Below are 17983 nucleotides of genomic sequence, written 5' to 3'. Positions count from 1 at the left end.
CATTTGAGTATTGACCCCAGGACTCACTGATCACGGGTTTGACATTTGGGTCCTGACATCTGGATTCGCAAGGACCTCTGAACCTAGTGATCTAGTGGAACGTTGGTCACTGGCCCTCCTGACACCCATAGGGATCTTCAGGACCTGGGACTTGCTAACCTGGGGATCACTGGTCCCTTCAGCTCCTGTGGGATTGCTGACCTTCAGCCATGAAGAATGCTAAACCAGACTCTGAACACTGAACATTTAATTCTTCTAACTCCCCCCTAAACTCTCACCTATCCCCTAACTCCCCACACTGTCCCCAAAACTATCCTTAGGAACCTAAAAAGAACAGCTAAGTCTGAGCTATAATATTGATGGATATCACAGATCGGCACCATCTTGCAATGATTTCAAGATGGTTTTGAAGCCTATGGCCAGCACTCATCAGGACAGGAACAATAATGTGCATCATACACCAGGGTGCTCTCTTCAGTTACTTTAAAGAAATAATATTTGAAAAAGACTGACAGGTACAAAGTTCAATCTATTATTAAAATATGTATATGTCACCATACGCTACCCTGATATTCATTTTCTTGAAGACATTCATAGTAGAACAAAGAAATACAATAGAATCAATGAAAAACTGCACGAAAGGCTGACAAACAATCATATGCAAAAGACGACAAACTACAAATACAAAAAAGGAAAAAAGAAACAAATTGCAAATAAATAAAATTCATTAATTAATTATAGTGAGACCACAGGTTATAGAGCCTTTGACAAGGAGTCCTTAGGTTGTGGAATCAATTCAGCATTGAGGTAAGTGATGTTATCCATGCTCATTCAGAAGTAGATAGTTGGTAGATGTTCCTGAATCTGGTGGTGTTGCTCCTGTATCTCCTTCCCCATGGCAACAGCAAAAAGAGAGCATGACCTGAATAGTGGGGGTCCTTGATGATGGATGCTATTTTCATGTGGCAGTGCTCTTTGCAGATGTGTTCAATGGTGAGGAGGACTTTCCCTGCGCTGACTAGGCTGCAACTACCACTTTTTGTAGTTTTTTATAAGCTATGAAGTAACCAGTCGAGATGCTCTTCACTGTGCATTTATAGAAGTTTGTCAAATGTTTTAGATCAGTGGTCCCCAACCACCGGTAAAGCATGTGCTACCGGGCCGCGAGGAAACAATATGATTTGGCGATATGAAATGATATGAGTCAGCTGCATCTTTCCTCATTCCCTGTCACACACTGTTGAACTTGAAATAACCTACCAAATCATACCAAATAACACAAAACCGAAAATAACACGAACATATAGTAAAAGCAGGAATGATATGATAAATACACAGCCTATATAAAGTAGAAATAATGTCTGTACAGTGTAGTTTCACTTAACAGAATCGGGAAGATTAAGACAAAACAGATTTGTAGAAAAGAAAAATCGGCATGCACACACGTACGCACGTCACGCATGCGCACACAGATGCCCACACAGGGCTTCATGGTCATGGTAGTCTTTCTCAGGGTAAACACAAGTGTCCTGTATTTGACTGCTACTTTGGTCCCTCATTTCTTATTTGGGAGTTAGAAAATTGGCAACCCTACTTGAACACCCCCACCCCCACCCCATCGGCCGGTCCGCAAGAATATTGTCAATATTAAGCCGGTCCGCGGTGCAAAAAAGGATTGGGGAACCCCTGTTTTAGATGACATGGCAAATCTGCACAAACCTCTGAGAAAGTAGAGGCGCTGCCATGTCTTCTTTGTAACGGCACTTGTGCGTTGGTCCCAGGACAAATCCTCTGAAATGAAAATCCCAAGGAATTTAAAGTTAGTGACATTCTCTACCTCTGATCCCATAATGAGGACTGGCTCGTGGATCTTCAGCTTCTTCCTCCTGTAGTCGATAATGAGGTCTTTGGTTTTTGCTGACGTTGTGTGAGAAATTGTTGTTGAGGCACCATTCAACCAGATTTCCAGTTTCCCTTCTATATGCTGATTTGTCACCACCTTTAGTTCGGCCTACACAGTGGTACCATCAGCAAACTTAAATATGGCATTGGAGCTGTACTTGGCCTCAGAGCCATAAGGGTACAGAGAGTAGAGCAGAGGTAGTGATATGAGCTAGTAATCTTGTATCACAAGTATCAGCAAAAAACACAAATCAAACAGCATTTTTAAATGAAGAATTTCAGTAGAGCAATAGAGAAAATGTTTGTCATCTGTACATACTAATTTAAAACATACTCTTAAGTTCAATTCTTTCCTTCATTTTGCCTCTGCAATTGACAATGCCAAGTCATTTATTTTACACTAAATTTGCGTTCCTAGATAAGTGGGGGAGGCCAATTCCATTTTGTCTCTTTGATGCAACAATCTATGTTGTATGATAATTCTTCCGTCACTTTTTATCAGAACATTTACAGAGTTTGACACTGAACTGCGAAATCAAAAGCCCTGGATAAATAACAAAATCTAGAATCTGCTAGATCAGAGGCATTCAAATCTGGAGATCAAGATCAAAGTTGGGAGATCTGTATCACAGACTAGTCAAGCAACAGCCTGACAATGTCGTAATGACAGAATCATACCTTACAGATAACATTCCAGACTCCAGCACCACCATTCCTGGGTATGTACTTTCTCACTGGCAGGACAGATCTAGCGGAGGTGGTATACAGTAGAGAGGGAGTTCCCCTGGCAACTTTCAACATCGACTCTGAACTGCATGAAGTCTCATGGCGCCAGGTTAAACATGAGCAAGGAAACCTCCTGCTGATTACCACATACAGTCCTACCTCAGCTGATGAATCAGTGCTTCTCCATGTTGAGCAGTACCTGGAGGAGGCATTGAAGGTGGCAAGGGCACAGAATCTTCAATATCTCTCACCAAGAGTGGTTTGGTAGTACCACCACAGACCAAGCTGCCCTGGTCCTACTGGACATAGCTGCTAGACTGGGACTACAGCAGGTGGTGAGGGAACCAACAAAAGGGAAAAACACACTTGACTTCATTCTCACTAACCTGCCTGCTGCGAAAGCACAATCCATGACAGCATTGGTAGAAGTGACCACCGTTTAGCACTTGTGAAGAATAAATCCCATCTCCACATTGAAGAAACCCTCCACCATGTTCTGTGGCACTAACACTGTGCTAAATCGGATAGTCTTCAAACAGATCTAGCAGCCCAAGACTGGGCGTTTATGAAGCACTATGGGGCATCAGCAGCAGAATTGTTCTCAACTACAGTGTGTAACCTCATGGTCTGGCACATCCCCCACTCTAACATTACCACCAGGCCAAGGGATCAACCCTGGTTCAATGAAGGGTGCAGGAGAGCATGTTGTGAACAACACCAGGCATTTCCTCAACATGAGGCGTCACCCTGGTGAATGCACAATGCAGGACTACTTGCATGGCAAACAACATAAGCAGCAAATAGTAGACAGAGCTAAGTGGTCCCACAACCAATGGATCAGACCTAAGCTCTATACTCCTGCCGTATCCAGCTGTGAAAAGTGGTACACAATCAGACAACTCATTGGAAGAGGAGGCTCCACAAATATCCCTATCTTCAATGATAGAGAAGCTCAGCACACTTGTGCAAAAGATAAGGCTAAGGCATTTGCAACAATCTTCAGTCAGAAGTGCTGAGTAGATGATCCATTTCGGCCTCCTCCAGAAGTCCCCAGCAACCCAGATGTCAATATGCAGCCAATCTGATTCTATCCACGTGGTATCAAGAAACGGCTGAAAGCACTGGATACTGCGAAGGTTATGGGTCCAGACAAAATCCTGGCAATAGTCCTGGAGAACTTGATGCACTCCAGAACTTGCTGCACCACTAGCCAAGCTGTTCCAGTACAGCTACAACACCGGCATCTGCCCGGCAATGTGGAAAATTACCTACATATGTCCTGTACACAAGAAACAGGACGTCCAAACCAGCCAATTACTGCCCTGTCAGCCTACTCTGGAAGGAGTCATCAACAGTGCTACCATGCAGCACCTACTTGGCAATAACCTACTTACGGATGCCCAGTTTGGGTTCCATCAAGGCCACTCAGCCCTGACCTCATCACCTCCTTGGTCCAAACATGGACCATTGAGCTAAATACCAGAGGTGAGGTGAAAGTGATAGCCCTCGACATCAAGCAGCGTTTGACTGAGTTTGGCATCAAGGTGCCCGACATGAAGGAAGATAGTTGTGGTGGTTGAAGGTCAATCATCTCATCCTCAGGACATCACTGCAGGGGTTCCTCAGGGAAGTGTCCTCTGCCCACCATTTTCAGCTGCTTCATCAATGACCTTCTGTCATAAGTCAGAAGTGAGAATGTTTGCAGATGGGTGCTTGATGTTCTGCACCATTTGTGACTCGTCAAATAGTGAAACAGTTCATACCCAAATGTAGCTGAACCTGGACGATATCCCAGCTTGGGCTGACAAATGGCCAGTAACATTTGAGCCACGCAAGTGCCAGGCAATAACCATCTCCAGTAAGAGAGGCTCTAACCATTATCCATCATCAGTGGAATCACCATCACTGAATTCCCTACTATCAACATCCTGGGGGTTACCACGGACAGGAAACTGAACAGGTCTAGCCATATAAGCACTGTGGCTACCAGAGCAGGTCAAAGGCTAGGAATCCTAGGAATTGACAATAAACTGGACTGATCAAAGAACACTGAAGCTGTCTACAAGAAGGGTCAGAGCCGCCTCTATTTCCTGAGGAGACTGAGGTCCTTTAACATCTGTTGGACGATGCTGAGGATGTTCTACGAGTCTGTGGTGGCCAGTGCGATCAAGTTTACTGTTGTGTGCTCGGGCAGCAGGCTGAGGGTAGCAGACACCAACAGAATTAACAAACTCATTCGTAAGGCCAGTGATGTTGTGGGGATGGAACTGGACTCTCTGACGGTGGTGTCTGAAAAGAGGATGCTGTCCAAGTTGCGTGCCATCTTGGTCAATGTCTCCCATCCACTACATAATGTACTGGGTGGGCACAGGAGTACATTCAGCCAGAGACTCATTCCACCAAGATGCAACACAGAGCGTCATAGGAAGTCATTCCTGCCTGTGGCCATCAAACTTTACAACTCCTCCCTTGGAGGGTCAGACACCCTGAGCCAATAGGCTGGTCCTGGACTCATTACCTGGCATAATTTACATATTACTATTTAATTATTTATGGTTTTATTACTATTTAATTATTTATGGTGCAACTGTAAGGAAAACCAATTTCCCCCGGGATCAATAAAGTATGACTATGACTACAATGACTATCCTGCAGGAGTGTAATGGAATACTTGCCACTCGCTTAGATGAATGCAGCTGCATCAACACCCAAGAAGCTTGACACCTTCCAGTACAAACCAGCCCACTCAGTTGGTACCCCTTCCACCATCGACGGACAGTTGCAGCAGTGTATACTATCTACAAGATGCACTGCAACAACACACCAAAGTTCCTAAGACAACACCTTCCAGTCTCACAACCACTACCATCTAAAAAGACGAGAACAGCAGATACCTGGGAACACCACCACTTGGAAATCCACCTCCAAATCATTCACCATCCTGACTTGGAAACATACTGCCGTTCCTTCATTGTCGCTGGGTCAAAATCATGGAATTGCCTCCCTAACAGCTCTGTGGGTGTACCTACACCTCAGAGACTGCAACGGTTCAAGAAGGCAGCTCATCACCACCTTTTTAAGGGCAACTAGGAATGGGCAATACATGCTGACTTAGCTGGCAACATTCACATCCCGTAAATGAATAAATTTAAAATAAAAGTATGCTACAAGAGGTGCAGGTATGATCTCTGGATAGCCATCTTTCAGACAAAGTGGAGATTCCAGACGAGACTGGAATCAATGAGGGATGCTTGACAGCTGTGGTAAGGTGTGAATGTCGTAACCTCCTGCAAAGTTAAATCTTGCAACATAGGAGAATGGCAGAACTTCGCTTCCATTTGAGCTCAATGCCTTCTATGCTCACTTTAATCACCAGAACAGGGAGGAATCATCGTGCACCCCCATATGCTCCAATGATCCTTTGGTCTTAGTATCTGTAAATGACGTGTGGGCTGCCTTCAAGAAAGTGAATCCAGAAAAAGCATCTAGTCCGGATAAAGTTCTGGCCAAATACTGAAGACCTGTGCCGACCAACTGGCTGGTGTATTTACAAATATATTCAACCTCTTGCTCCAGCAATGTGCTGTACCCACCTATTTAAAGCAGGCTTGAAGAAGAGCGTGGTAACCTGTCTAGATGACTATTGCCCAGTTGCCCTTACATCCACATTGATGAAGTGTTTTGAGAGGCTGGTGTTGAAGTATATCAGTTCCTGTCTGAGTGGTGACTTGCATCCGCTGTAGTTTGCCTGTCGAAGCAACAGGTCTACAGCAGATGCCATCTCATTGGCTCTTCACACAACCCTGGAACATGTGGACAGCAAAGATGCATATATCAGGATGCTCTATTGCTTACAGCTCAGTAGTTAACACCATCTTCCCCCTAAAACTGATCAGTAAACTCCAAGCCCTGGGCCTCAATACCCTCTTAGTGCAATTGGATCCTGGATTTTCTCACTTGTAGACCCCAATCAGTTCGGATTGGCAAAATCATCTCCTCCACAATCACCATCAGCACAGTGGTATCGCAGGGATGTGTACTTAGTCCCCTGTTCTACCTGCTTTACACCTGTGAATGTATGGCTAAGTTCAGCTCCAACACCATATATAAATTTGCTGATGACACTGCTGTTGTGGGCTTTATCAAAGGTGGTAAACAATCAGCATACAGGAGGGAGATGATTCGGCTGAGTGTTGTAATAACAACAACCTCCAACTTGATGTCAGTAAGACCAAGGAAATGTTACTAGGTTTCAGGAGAGGGGAACCAGAGATCCATGAGCCAGTGATCATTGGAGGATCAGAGGTGGTGAGGGTCAGTAACTTTAAATTCCTGAGTGTCACTATCTTAGAGGACCTGTCCTGGACCCATCATATAAATATAATTGCAAAGAAAGCATGATAACGCCTCTACTTCCTCAGGAGTCTGTGGAGATTCGGCACATCATCAAAAACCTTGGCAAACTTCTATAGATGTGTGGTGGAAAGTGTGCTGACTGGCTGCATTATGATCTGGTATGGGAACACTAAAGCCTTTGAATGGAAAATCCTACTAAAGGTAGTGGATTCAACCCAGTAGAGCAGTGAATGTATGGATTTCAGTAAGGCATTTGATAAGATCCCCCATGCATGGCTTCTTCAGAAAGTAAGGAGACATGGGATCCAAGGAGATCTTGCTTTGTGGATCGAGAATTGGCTTGAAAACAGAAGGCAGAGGGTGGTTGTAGGTAGTTTGTATTCTGCATGGAGGTCGGTGACCAATGGTGTTCTACAGGGATCTGTTCTGGGTCCCCTGCTCTGTGATTTTTATAAATGACCTGTATGAAGAAGTGGAAGGGTGGGTTAGTAATTTTGCTGATGACACAAAAGTTGGGGGTGTTGTGGATAGTCTGGAGGGTTGTCAGAGGTTACAGAGGGACATCGATAGGATACAGAACTGGACTGAGAAGTGGCAGATGGACTTCAACCCAGATAAGTGTGAAGTGGTTCATTTTGGTAGGTCCAATTTGAAGACAGAATATAATATAATTGGTAAGACTCTTGGCATTGTGGAGGGTCTGAGAGATCTTGGGATACATGCCGATAGGACACTCAAAGCTGCTGCGCAGGTTGACAGTGTTAAGAAGGCATATGGTATGTTGGCATTCATCAACCGCAGGATTGAGTTCAAGATACGTGAGGTGATTAGATTAGATTATGAAAACATGCAGTCCTCTTTTATTGTCATTTAGTAATGCATGCATTAAGAAATGATACAATATTCCTCTGGTGATATCACAGAAACACAGGACAGACCAAGACTGAAAAACTGACAAAAACCACATAATTATAACATGAAGTTACAACAATGCAAACAATACCATAACTTGATGAAGAACAAGCTGTGAGCACGGCAGAAAGTTCAAAGTCTCTCGAAAGTCCCACATCTCACGCAGACGGGAGAAGGAAGAAAACTCTCCCTGCCATACCCAACCACAGTCCGACTCTGAGTTGTCCGAAAACTTCGAGCTCCGACCAGCCCTCGGACACTGAGCACCATCTCTGCCGAACGCTTCGACCTCAGCCCCGGTCGCCAGCAGCAAGCAAAGCCGAGGATTTTGGGGCCTTCCCTCTGGAGATTCTCGATCGCACAGTAGCAGCAGCAGCAAACCGGGCATTTCAGAAGTTAATCCAGGTATTCCTCCGTGCTCTCACGGCTATCTCCATCAAATCAGAATTGTGCACGGCATCCTACTTACAAATACGATAATTCACCGGAGAGGCTACGCGCGCTGCGTCACGCTGCCATCTTCTCCTCCTCCAGTTACAGCTATATAAGACCTTGGTCAGACCCCACTTGGTACTGTGTTCAGTTCTGGTCACCTTGCTGCAGGAAGGATGTGGATGCTATAGAGAGAGTGCAGAGGAGATTTACAAGGATGTTGCCTGGTTTGAAGGGCATACCTTATGAGACTAGGTTGAGTGTACTTGGCCCTTTCTCATTGGAGTGATGGAGGATGAGAGGTGACATGATAGAGGTGTTTAAGATGATGAGGGGCATTGATCATGTGGCTAGCCAGAGGCTTTTTCCCCAGGACTGAAATGGCTAACACGAGGGGGCATGGTTTTAAGGTGCTTGGGAATTGCATGCATTACTAAATGACAATAAAAGAGGACTGCATGTCCTCATAATCTAATCTAATCACCTCACATATCTTGAACTCAATCCTGCGGTTGATGAATGCCAACATACCATATGTCAGGAGTTAAGTTTTTCACACAGAGAGTGGTGGGTGCGTGGAATGCAGTGCCGGTGGTGGTGGTCAAAGCAGATACAATAGGGTCTTTTAAGCACCTCTTAGGTACATGGAGCTTAGAAAAATAGAGGGCAATGCTGTGGGGAAATTCTAGGCAGTTTCTAGAGTGGGTTACATGGCTGGCACAACATGGTGGGCTAAAAGGCCTGTAATATGCTCTAAATTTCTAAGTTCAGTACATCACAAGTAAAACCTTCCCATGTAGCATATCTATGTGAAAAGTTGCCATAGAAAAGCAGCATCCATCATCAAAGAACTTCACCACCCAGGCCATGCTCTTTTCTTGCTGCTTCCATCAGGTAGAAGGTATGGGTGCCTTAGGACTCACCACCAGGTCCAGCCTTCAGGCTCTTGAACAAAAGGGGATAGCTACACTCATTTAAGGTCTCTGTTATATTGTTACGCTCATTATTTATTGCTATTTATTTATATATGCATTTGCAGTTTGTTTACAGTTTACAGTTCCTGATGCTTACAGTTTACAGATCCTGTTTGCAGTTACTGTTCTGTAGATTTGCTAAGTATGCCCACAGAAAAGGAATCTCAGGGTTGTATGTGGTGACATGTAAGTACTCTGAAAATAAATTTTACTTTGAACTTTAATTAGAGTAGTTCATCAAAATTTTCATCAAAGAAATAGGCTTGATAGACAAATTAAAGGAGAAGAAATGGACAGAAAAATAGGTAATGATCTGGGTTGGGAATTCTGCATTTTTCCGCCTTGGCAGTTGAAAGTATGGTTGCAATTAATACCTGGATTCCAGGTCAGAATTGGGGGCAAGAAGGGATATCAGAGAATTGTGAGTTCCTACTTGTGTGAAAACTACAAAAATTGGAAGAAGTAACACCTTGGGAAAGTTTGAGAACTTATAAAGTTGATGCCCAGCCTAACAGTGCAAGTGATGCTACAAAAGGTAAATACTGCAGGTGCTGGAAAATAGAAATAACAACAGGACAAGTTTTACCTATTAAAGGAAAGTTGTAGTATTGTGAAAACACATTGTTAATAATGATTATTGTTCTGAGTTTAATTTCTTAATTTTCTATAGTTACAATTTGGTATTTTAAATGTGTTATTTGTTTATCTAAAAGAAGAGTGAAGGCTCCTTTGTGTGAGAATTGGATCAGTTCACCAGGGGCGTTTCATCATGGGAAAATCTTACATCATCGGAGAATACAGTGAGAAGTATCTTAAAAAGCTGAAGGCAGAAGAACGATATGGGACCACTGGCATTTTGCTAGGGCAAGTAAGTGCTGAACAACAATATGCTGTTCGCATGTAAAAAATGATTAAATAGCTTTAAAACTAGAATTCCTTAAAAATAGATAAATATGAGCTTACATATTTTTTATTTCCTTTTAATATTAGAGGAGGCTGTTTGGTCCATCAGTCAACTCTGGCTGTCACAGCAATCCCATCAACCTCATTCCCTCAATAAATTACTGGTAACATAGTCACACATTCATTGTCTTATTAACATAATTGAATATTTTGTGCTGAGTTTTCAGTAATCCTTCATGATGAAAATCTGAGTGCATAGAGTATGAATATCACAGATACCAGACAACAGTTTCCCTGGCCTTAAGAGAAAGGATTCACAAGCACTATTTTAAGTGCATGAATATGTGCTTGGTTTCTGATCATACGCATTTCAAACTTGAGAGTTTGAGTGAAGGAAAGTAAAGCTGAGTTTTTCAATTGGCATTTTTGGATTATACTCAATTTTGGTAATCAAAGTGTTTGAAAGTAACATGTGCAAGGGTTTCTAGAATGTCAGAACTGAACATATTAAAACTTCTACAAAGAGTGAATAGGTACAGACATGCTTCAAAGGGGTAAATCACAATGAGTTTCAACCTACTTAAACTATAATTGTCAGATATTTCTCAGTTTACAGTTCACCATACAAGTCTAATCAGGCTGTGAAAATTCACCATGTAAACAATTCATAGCTATCAAATGTTATACAAGTGAATAAAGCAGATTGGTCAGATTGACCATGAGATGTTTGTCCACGAGTTTGGTAGTAGAATTGATCAAACTAACTGGCCATGCACCACATGGCAATCAGTGTCATGTAACACAGTCAGAGGTGATGTACATTGAAAGTAACGTTCTTACAATTTGAGCAGTGCCTAATCGGAGATATCGGAAGCCTGAGAAGATGTACTTCATTTAGTTTCGCCGATTGAGTAGAAAAATTAGTGACTCATGGCAGTTTGGAGCTTTGAGGACCAGCCAATCAGCGTTTGGGATTGATTGGCAAGAACAAATTAAAGCAAGACGGGCAAGCAGAGCGTCATCATTGGATTGGACAAAGATAGATTGGGGATATTGGGGCACTATTAAGGATGTGGGGGAGAAGAGGTGAGCTGTGGTGATAGGGGATTTGTTAGGAGAACAGAAAGGAGGTTCTGTGGATGAGAATGAGATTCCTGGATGGTATATTGCCTCCCAGATCCGGGACATCTCGGGTTGAGTCCTCAGCATTCTTAAGTCAGAGGGGGAACAAGCAGAGGTCGTGGTCCACATAGGTACCAATAACATAGGTAGGAAGATTGATGAGGTGTTGCAAAGTGAGTTCAGGGAGTTAGGTGCTAAGTTAAAGGGCAGGACCTCCAGGGTTGTGATCTCAGGATTGCTAATAGTGCCATGTGCTAGTGAGGCCAGAAATAGGAAGATTATGCAGTTTAACAAGTGGCTGAGGCGTGGCTGTAGGAGGGGCTGCATAAGATTTTTGGATCATTGGGCGCTCTTCCAGGGAAGTTGGGACCTGTACAGAAGTGATGGTTTGCACTTGAACTGGAAGGGGACTGATATCTCAGTGGGAAGGTTTACTACTGCTGCACGGGGGAGTTTAAACTAGAGGAACACACACAAATGCTGGAGGATCTAAGCAGGCCAGGCAGCATCTATGGAAAAGTGTTATCAGTCAACAATTTGTGCTGAGATCTTTCTTTCTGGTCCTGGTGAAGAGTCTCAGTCTGAAATGTTGACTGTTTGCTCTCTTCCATATATGCTGCCTGGCCTGCTGAGTTCCTCCAGCATTTTGTGTTTGTTGCTTTGGATTTCCAGCATCTGCAGATTTTCTTGTGTTTGTGAGTTTAAATTATTGTTGCATGGGGATGGGAACTAGAGTGCCAGAACAGTTAGTGACGAGGTTGTGGAGACATGTTGTTAAGATCTCAGGCGAAGTCAGGAACTAAAACGCTGAGCGTGAGGCAACTATTGTCTTGAGCTGCATGTATTTCAGTGTAAGATGTATTGTAAGAAAGGCAGATGAGCTTAGGACATGGATCAACACCTGGAGTAATAATATTGCAGCCATCGGTGAGACTTGGTTGCAAGAGGGGCAGGACTGGCAGCTCAGTATTCCAGGGTTCCATTGTTTTAGATGCAACAGAACAGGAGGGATTAAAGGAGGGGTGGTGTTGATAGTTGGAAAATGTCATCGTAGTGCTCCGTCAGAACAGGTGTTGTTGGTGGAACTAAGAAACACGAAAGGTATAACGACGCTAATGGGGCTATTTTACAGACCGCCCAACAGTCCAAGACATTGAGAGGAGTAACTTTGCAGAGAAATCACAGACTGTTACAAGAAACATGAGGTCTTATAGTAGGTGGTCTTAACTTTCCACATATTGCCTAGGACTCCATACTGCAAAAAGGATAGAGTTTGTCAAACATGTTCAAGTAAGTTTCCTCAATCAGTATGTAGAAATTCCAGTGCGAAATACACAATACTTGATCTGCTATTGGAGAAGGAGACAGGGCAGGTGACAGTAGTTTGTGTAGGGGAACACTTTGCATGTAGTGATCACAATGTCATTTGTTTGAAAGTAAAGATTGGTCTGGTCTGTGAAAAATGCCAATTTCAATGATAGCAGAAACTAAACAAGTATGGATTGGGATAGACTGTTTTCTGGCAAAAGTGTACTTGGTAAGCGGGAGGTCTTCAAAAGTAAAATTTTGAGAGTACAAAGCTTGTACGTGCCTATTAGAATAAAAGGTAAAGATTACAAATGTAGGGAACTTTGGTTTTGAAGAGATATTGAGGCCCTGCTAAAGTTTTTTAAAAAAAAGATGCATAGCAGGTATAGGCAGGTAGGAACAATTGAAGTGCTTATGGAGTATAAGAAATGCAAGAGAGCACTTAAGGAAATCAGGAAGGCTAAAAGAAGGCATGGTGTAGGAGACAAGGTGTAAGAAAATCCTAAAGAATTCTACAGATGTGTTAAGAGCAAAAAAATTGCAAGGGACAAAACTGGTCCTCTGAAAGATCAGAACAGTAATCCATGTGTGGAGCCAAAAGAGATGGGGGAAGATCTTAAATAAATTTTTTGCATCTGTATTTACTCAGGATAATGACACAGAGTCTATAGAAATGAGGCAAAGCGGCATCAACTTCGTGGACCCTATACAGATTACAGAGGAGGAGGTATTTGCTGTCTTGAGGCAACCTAGGGTGAATAACTCCCCAGGGCCTGATAAGGTGTTCTCTCGGACCCTACAAGAAGCAAGTGCAGAAATGCTGGGGTCCTAGCAGAGATAAGTAAACAACCCTTAATGACAGGAGAGATACCAGAGGATTGGAGGATAGCCAGTTTTGTTCTGCTGTTCAAGAAAAGCTCTAAAAATAAATCAGTAATTTATAAGACTGAGTGTGACATCAGTCATCGGAAAGTTATTGGAAGGTATTCTGAGGGATCGGATATATAAACATTTGGATAAACATGGACTGATTAAGGGTAGTCAACAGGTCATGCAGGTCAGGTCTAACTACTCTTATGGAGATATTTGAGGAAGTTACCGGGAAAGTTGATGAAGACAGGGCAGTGGATGTTGTCTACGTCGACTTTAATAAGACATTTGACAAGGTCCCATATAGGAGGTTGATCAAGAAGGTTCAGTCTCTCAGCATTCAAGATGAAGTAGTAAATTAGATTAGACATCAGCTTTGTGGGAGAAGCCAAAGAGTAGTAGTAGATGGTTGCCTCTCTGACTGGAAGCTTGTGACCAGTGGGGTGCCACAGGGATCAATGCTGGGTCCATTGTTGTTTGTCATCTATGTATATCAATGGATCTAGATGATAATGCAGTTAACTGGATAAGCAAATTTGTGGATAACACCAAAATTAGGGGTGTAGTAGTCAGTGAGGAAGGCTATCATGGCTTACAGTGGGATCTGGACTAGCTGGAAAAATGGGCTGAGAAATGGCATATGAAATTTAATGCAGACAAATGCTAGGTGTTGCACTTTGGTCCATCCAGGGTAGGTCTTACACAATGAATGGTAGGGCACCGAGGAGTGTGGTAGGACAAAGGAATCTCGGAATTCAGGCTACCATCCGTTGAAAGTGACATTACTGGTAGATAGGGTCATAAGGAAAGTTTTTGGCACATTGGACTTCCAGAAATCAAAGTATTGAGTACAGGAGTTGGGATGTTATGTTGTAGTTGTATAAGACATTGGTGAGGCCTAACTTGGAATACTGTGTGCAGATTTGGTCACCTACCTACAGTAAAGATGTAAATAAGGTTGTGTAGCGGTGTGCTACACAGCGCTAGAATAACGACACGTCAGTGAGTTATAGTTGCGAAAAAAGAGGTTTATTCAAACTTCGCGGCCTCCTTTAAAGCCTTCCCGTTCCTGCCCTCCCTGGGCGGGACTGCTGTGGGGAATGCATATTCACAGACCCTTTCCGTGCGTGGGTTTTTCCCCCTGCTGGTGAAGATGGCCTGGCGCCCTTTTTGGGGCCGGCCTGTCTGCCGGCACGCGCCGTTTTGTGAGCCGGTACGAGTGCGCTGGAAAGTGGGTCACCACATAACAAACCGCCCCCCCAGAACCAGCGATACATCCCCCAATGTCCACAGTCTGGATCGGCCTCTGTTTGGGAGGTCTACCTCTGTGCGGCAGTGCCTGAGCCCGGACTGGCTGCGCCAAGTCCACATGGGCCGGTTTGAGTCAGTCCGCTGTGAAAACCTCCTCTTTCCCCCCCAGTGTCCAGCACGAACGTGGGCCCGTTGTTCCTGATCACCTTAAACGGCCCCTCATAGTGCTGCTGTAGCGGTGCCCGGTGTCTGCCCCGTTGTACAAAAAGAAACTTACAGTTCTGCAGATCTTTGGGTACGCAGGTCGGGTTCTGTCCGTGCTGTGAAGTGGGTATGGGGGCCAGGTTACCGAGCCTCTCATGTAGGCTGTCCAGGACTGCTGCAGGTTCCTCCTCTTGCCCCCTTGGGGCCGGTATGAACTCTCCTGGGACTACCAGGAGTGCGCCGTACACCAGCTCGGCCGACGAGGTGTGCAGATCCTCTCTGGACGCCATGCGGATTCCAAGCAGGACCCAGGGAAGCTCGTCCACCTAGTTAGGCCCTTCTAGGCGGGCCATGAGAGCTGACTTCAGGGGATGGTGGAAACGCTCCACTAGTCTGTTCGACTGTGGGTGGTAGGCAGTTGTGTGGTGTAGCTGTGTTCCTAAAAGGCTGGCCATAGCTGACCACAGACTGGATGTGAACTGGGCACCCCTGTCGGAGGTAATATGGGCTGGTACCCCAAAGCGTGCTACCCAGGTTGCGATCAGTGCTCGGGCGCAGGATTCGGAGGTGGTCTTGGTGAGCGGGACGGCCTCTGGCCATCTGGTGAACCGGTCTACGATACTTTGGAGGTACTGTGCTCCTCATGACACCGGCAGGGGCCCCACGATATCCACATGGATGTGGTCGAACCTCCGGCGGGTGGGTTTGAACCGCTGCGGCGGAGCCTTGGTGTGCCGCTGCACCTTGGCCGTTTGGCACTGCATGCACGTTTTGGCCCATTCACTGACCTGTTTACGAAGTCCATGCCAAATGAACTTGTTGGAGACCAGCCAGACGGTTGTCCTGATGGAGGGGTGCGCTAAGTTGTGAATGGAGTCGAAAACTCGCCGCGACCAGGCTGCCGGGACAACGGGGTGGGGTTGGCTGGTAGCTACGTCACACAGTAGGGTCCTGTCACCTGGGCCTACGGGGAATCTTGGAGCTGCAAACCGAAGACCGCGGTTCTGTAACTGGGGATCTCATCGTCTGCCTGCTGTGCCTTCGCCAGCGCTGCATAGTCCACCCCCTGGGACAGGGCCTGTATGGTAGGTCTGGATAGTGTGTCCGCCACGACATTGTCCTTTCCTGAGACATGCCGGATGTCCATCATGTATTCGGAGATGTAGGACAGATGTCGCTGCTGGTGGGACGACCAGGGATTGGACACCTTAGTGAACACAAAGGTAAGCGGTTTGTGGTCCGTGAACGCGGTGAAGGGCCTACCTTCTAAGAAGTACCTGAAATGCCGGATTGCCAGGTATAGTGCCAATAGCTCCCGGTTGAAAGCACTGTTTTGGAGTTCGGGTGGTTGTAGGTGTTTGCTGAAGAACGCCAGGGGTTGCCAGCGACCCTCGATGAGTTGTTCCAGCACTCCACCGACCGCTGTGTTGGATGTGTCCACTGTGAGGGCAGTAGGAACGTCCGTTCTTTTTTTTTTTCTTTTTTTAAAAAAAATTCTTTATTACAAATGTCGGTGCTATACAATATTTACAAACCCAGTGACTAACATATTTACTACACTACAAACAGACAATACATCTTAAACCAATATATTGCCATCCTCATCAATGATGGCATTTACACCCCGCGGAGCCCAACGGTCCCGGAACACCTCTACAGTCGCCGTGGACTGTGCGTATTCCTTTTCAATGTTCACCCGGGCACGAACATACCCCCTAAACATAGCCAGGCAGTCCGCCTGGGGAGAACCTCCTGCCACCCTTTTCCAGGAGCCCCGGATGGCAATTTTCGCCAGCCCCAGGAGCAAGTTGACAAGGACATCCTCATCCCTCTGTGCCCCCCTCCTTACTGGATGACCATATATAAATAGGGTGGGACTGAAATGCAACCAGAAGGCGAGAAGCAGCCCACGCAAAAACGCGAAAAGGGGCTGCAGCCTCACACACTCCGTGTACATGTGGTACACGGTCTCCTCCAGCCCGCAGAAGTGACACGCGGCTGGGAGATCCGTGTACAGACTAAAGAACTTATTGCAGGGCACCGCTTTATGCAGCACCCTCCAGCCGAGATCCCAAAGGTGCATGGGGAGGACTCCCTTGTAAAGGGACTTCCATTGGGGACCCCCCTCACCTCCAGGTGGAAAGACCGACCGCCATGGCGTGTCGGGACGGTGGACAAAGGCTAGGAAGTGGAGGGTGTGGAGCAGCAGCCCATAAAGGTACCTCCTGCCTGCATCCCGTTCTGGGGTGCACTAGCATCGCGGTGTTTGCCAAGGCTTCTTTGGTTTTACCAAAAGTGGCTGCGGCCTCTTAATGTCCTTGCCCTTACCCGACATCAGGGTGAACAGGGGGCGCATGATTCGGGCTGCTGAGGGGAGGAAGCGCTGGTAGAAATTCACCATACCTACGAATTTCTGCAGGCCTTTGATTGTGTTGGGCCGGGCGAAGTGGCGGGCAGAGGGGTTGCCCCGTCTTTAGTAATCCTGTGGCCCAGGAAGTCGATGATGTCGAGTCCAAACTGGCATTTGGCCAGGTTGATTGTAAGGCCGAATTCACTCAGTCGGGCATAGAGTTGACGGAGGTGGGACAGATGCTCCTGACGACTACTGCTGGCTATGAGGATGTCGTCCAAATAGATGAATGCAAAGTCCAGGTCGCGTCCCACCGCGTCCATTAGCCGCTGAAACGTCTGTGCGGCATTCTTTAGGCCAAACGGCATTCGGAGAAATTCGAAAAGGCCGAATGGGGTGATGAGTGTTGTTTTGGGCATGTCGTCCGGATGTACCGGGATTTGATTCTATCCCTGGATGAGGTCTACCTTGGAAAAGATCCTTGTGCCGTGTAGGTTTGTTGCAAAGTCTTGAATGTGCGGCACAGGGTAGCGGTCTGGCGTTGTAGCCTCGTTCAGTCTGCGGTAGTCGCCGCATGGTCTCCAGCCCCCCCCCCCCGCCCCATTGCCTTGGGCACCATGTGCAGGAGGGAAGCCCACGGGCTGTCGGACCGTCGTATGATCTCCAATTCCTC

At 45.6% G+C, this 17983-nt stretch overlaps 1 protein-coding gene across 4 annotated transcripts in view; it reads left to right on the top strand.

Moving 5' to 3' along the window:
- The window catches only part of odr4 (odr-4 GPCR localization factor homolog), a 95846-nt gene that overhangs the window by 12971 nt on the left and 64892 nt on the right, over nucleotides 1–17983 (top strand). For 3 of the 4 annotated variants that reach the window (XM_063064070.1, XM_063064066.1, XM_063064067.1), the window contains one exon: nucleotides 10016–10170. In XM_063064070.1, the coding sequence (XP_062920140.1) occupies nucleotides 10072–10170 (99 nt within the window). In that variant the 5' untranslated portion in view covers nucleotides 10016–10071. Of the gene's footprint in view, nucleotides 1–9367; nucleotides 9489–10015; nucleotides 10171–17983 lie in introns of all 4 variants that reach the window. The other variant, XM_063064068.1, reaches the window with a different exon arrangement.

Source organism: Mobula hypostoma, chromosome 12 (genome assembly GCF_963921235.1).
Source record: "Mobula hypostoma chromosome 12, sMobHyp1.1, whole genome shotgun sequence".
In the NCBI taxonomy this organism is placed as follows: Eukaryota; Metazoa; Chordata; class Chondrichthyes; order Myliobatiformes; family Myliobatidae; genus Mobula; species Mobula hypostoma.
The sequence above is the reverse complement of the archived record's forward strand: the minus strand, read 5'-3'. Positions and strand labels throughout refer to the sequence as shown.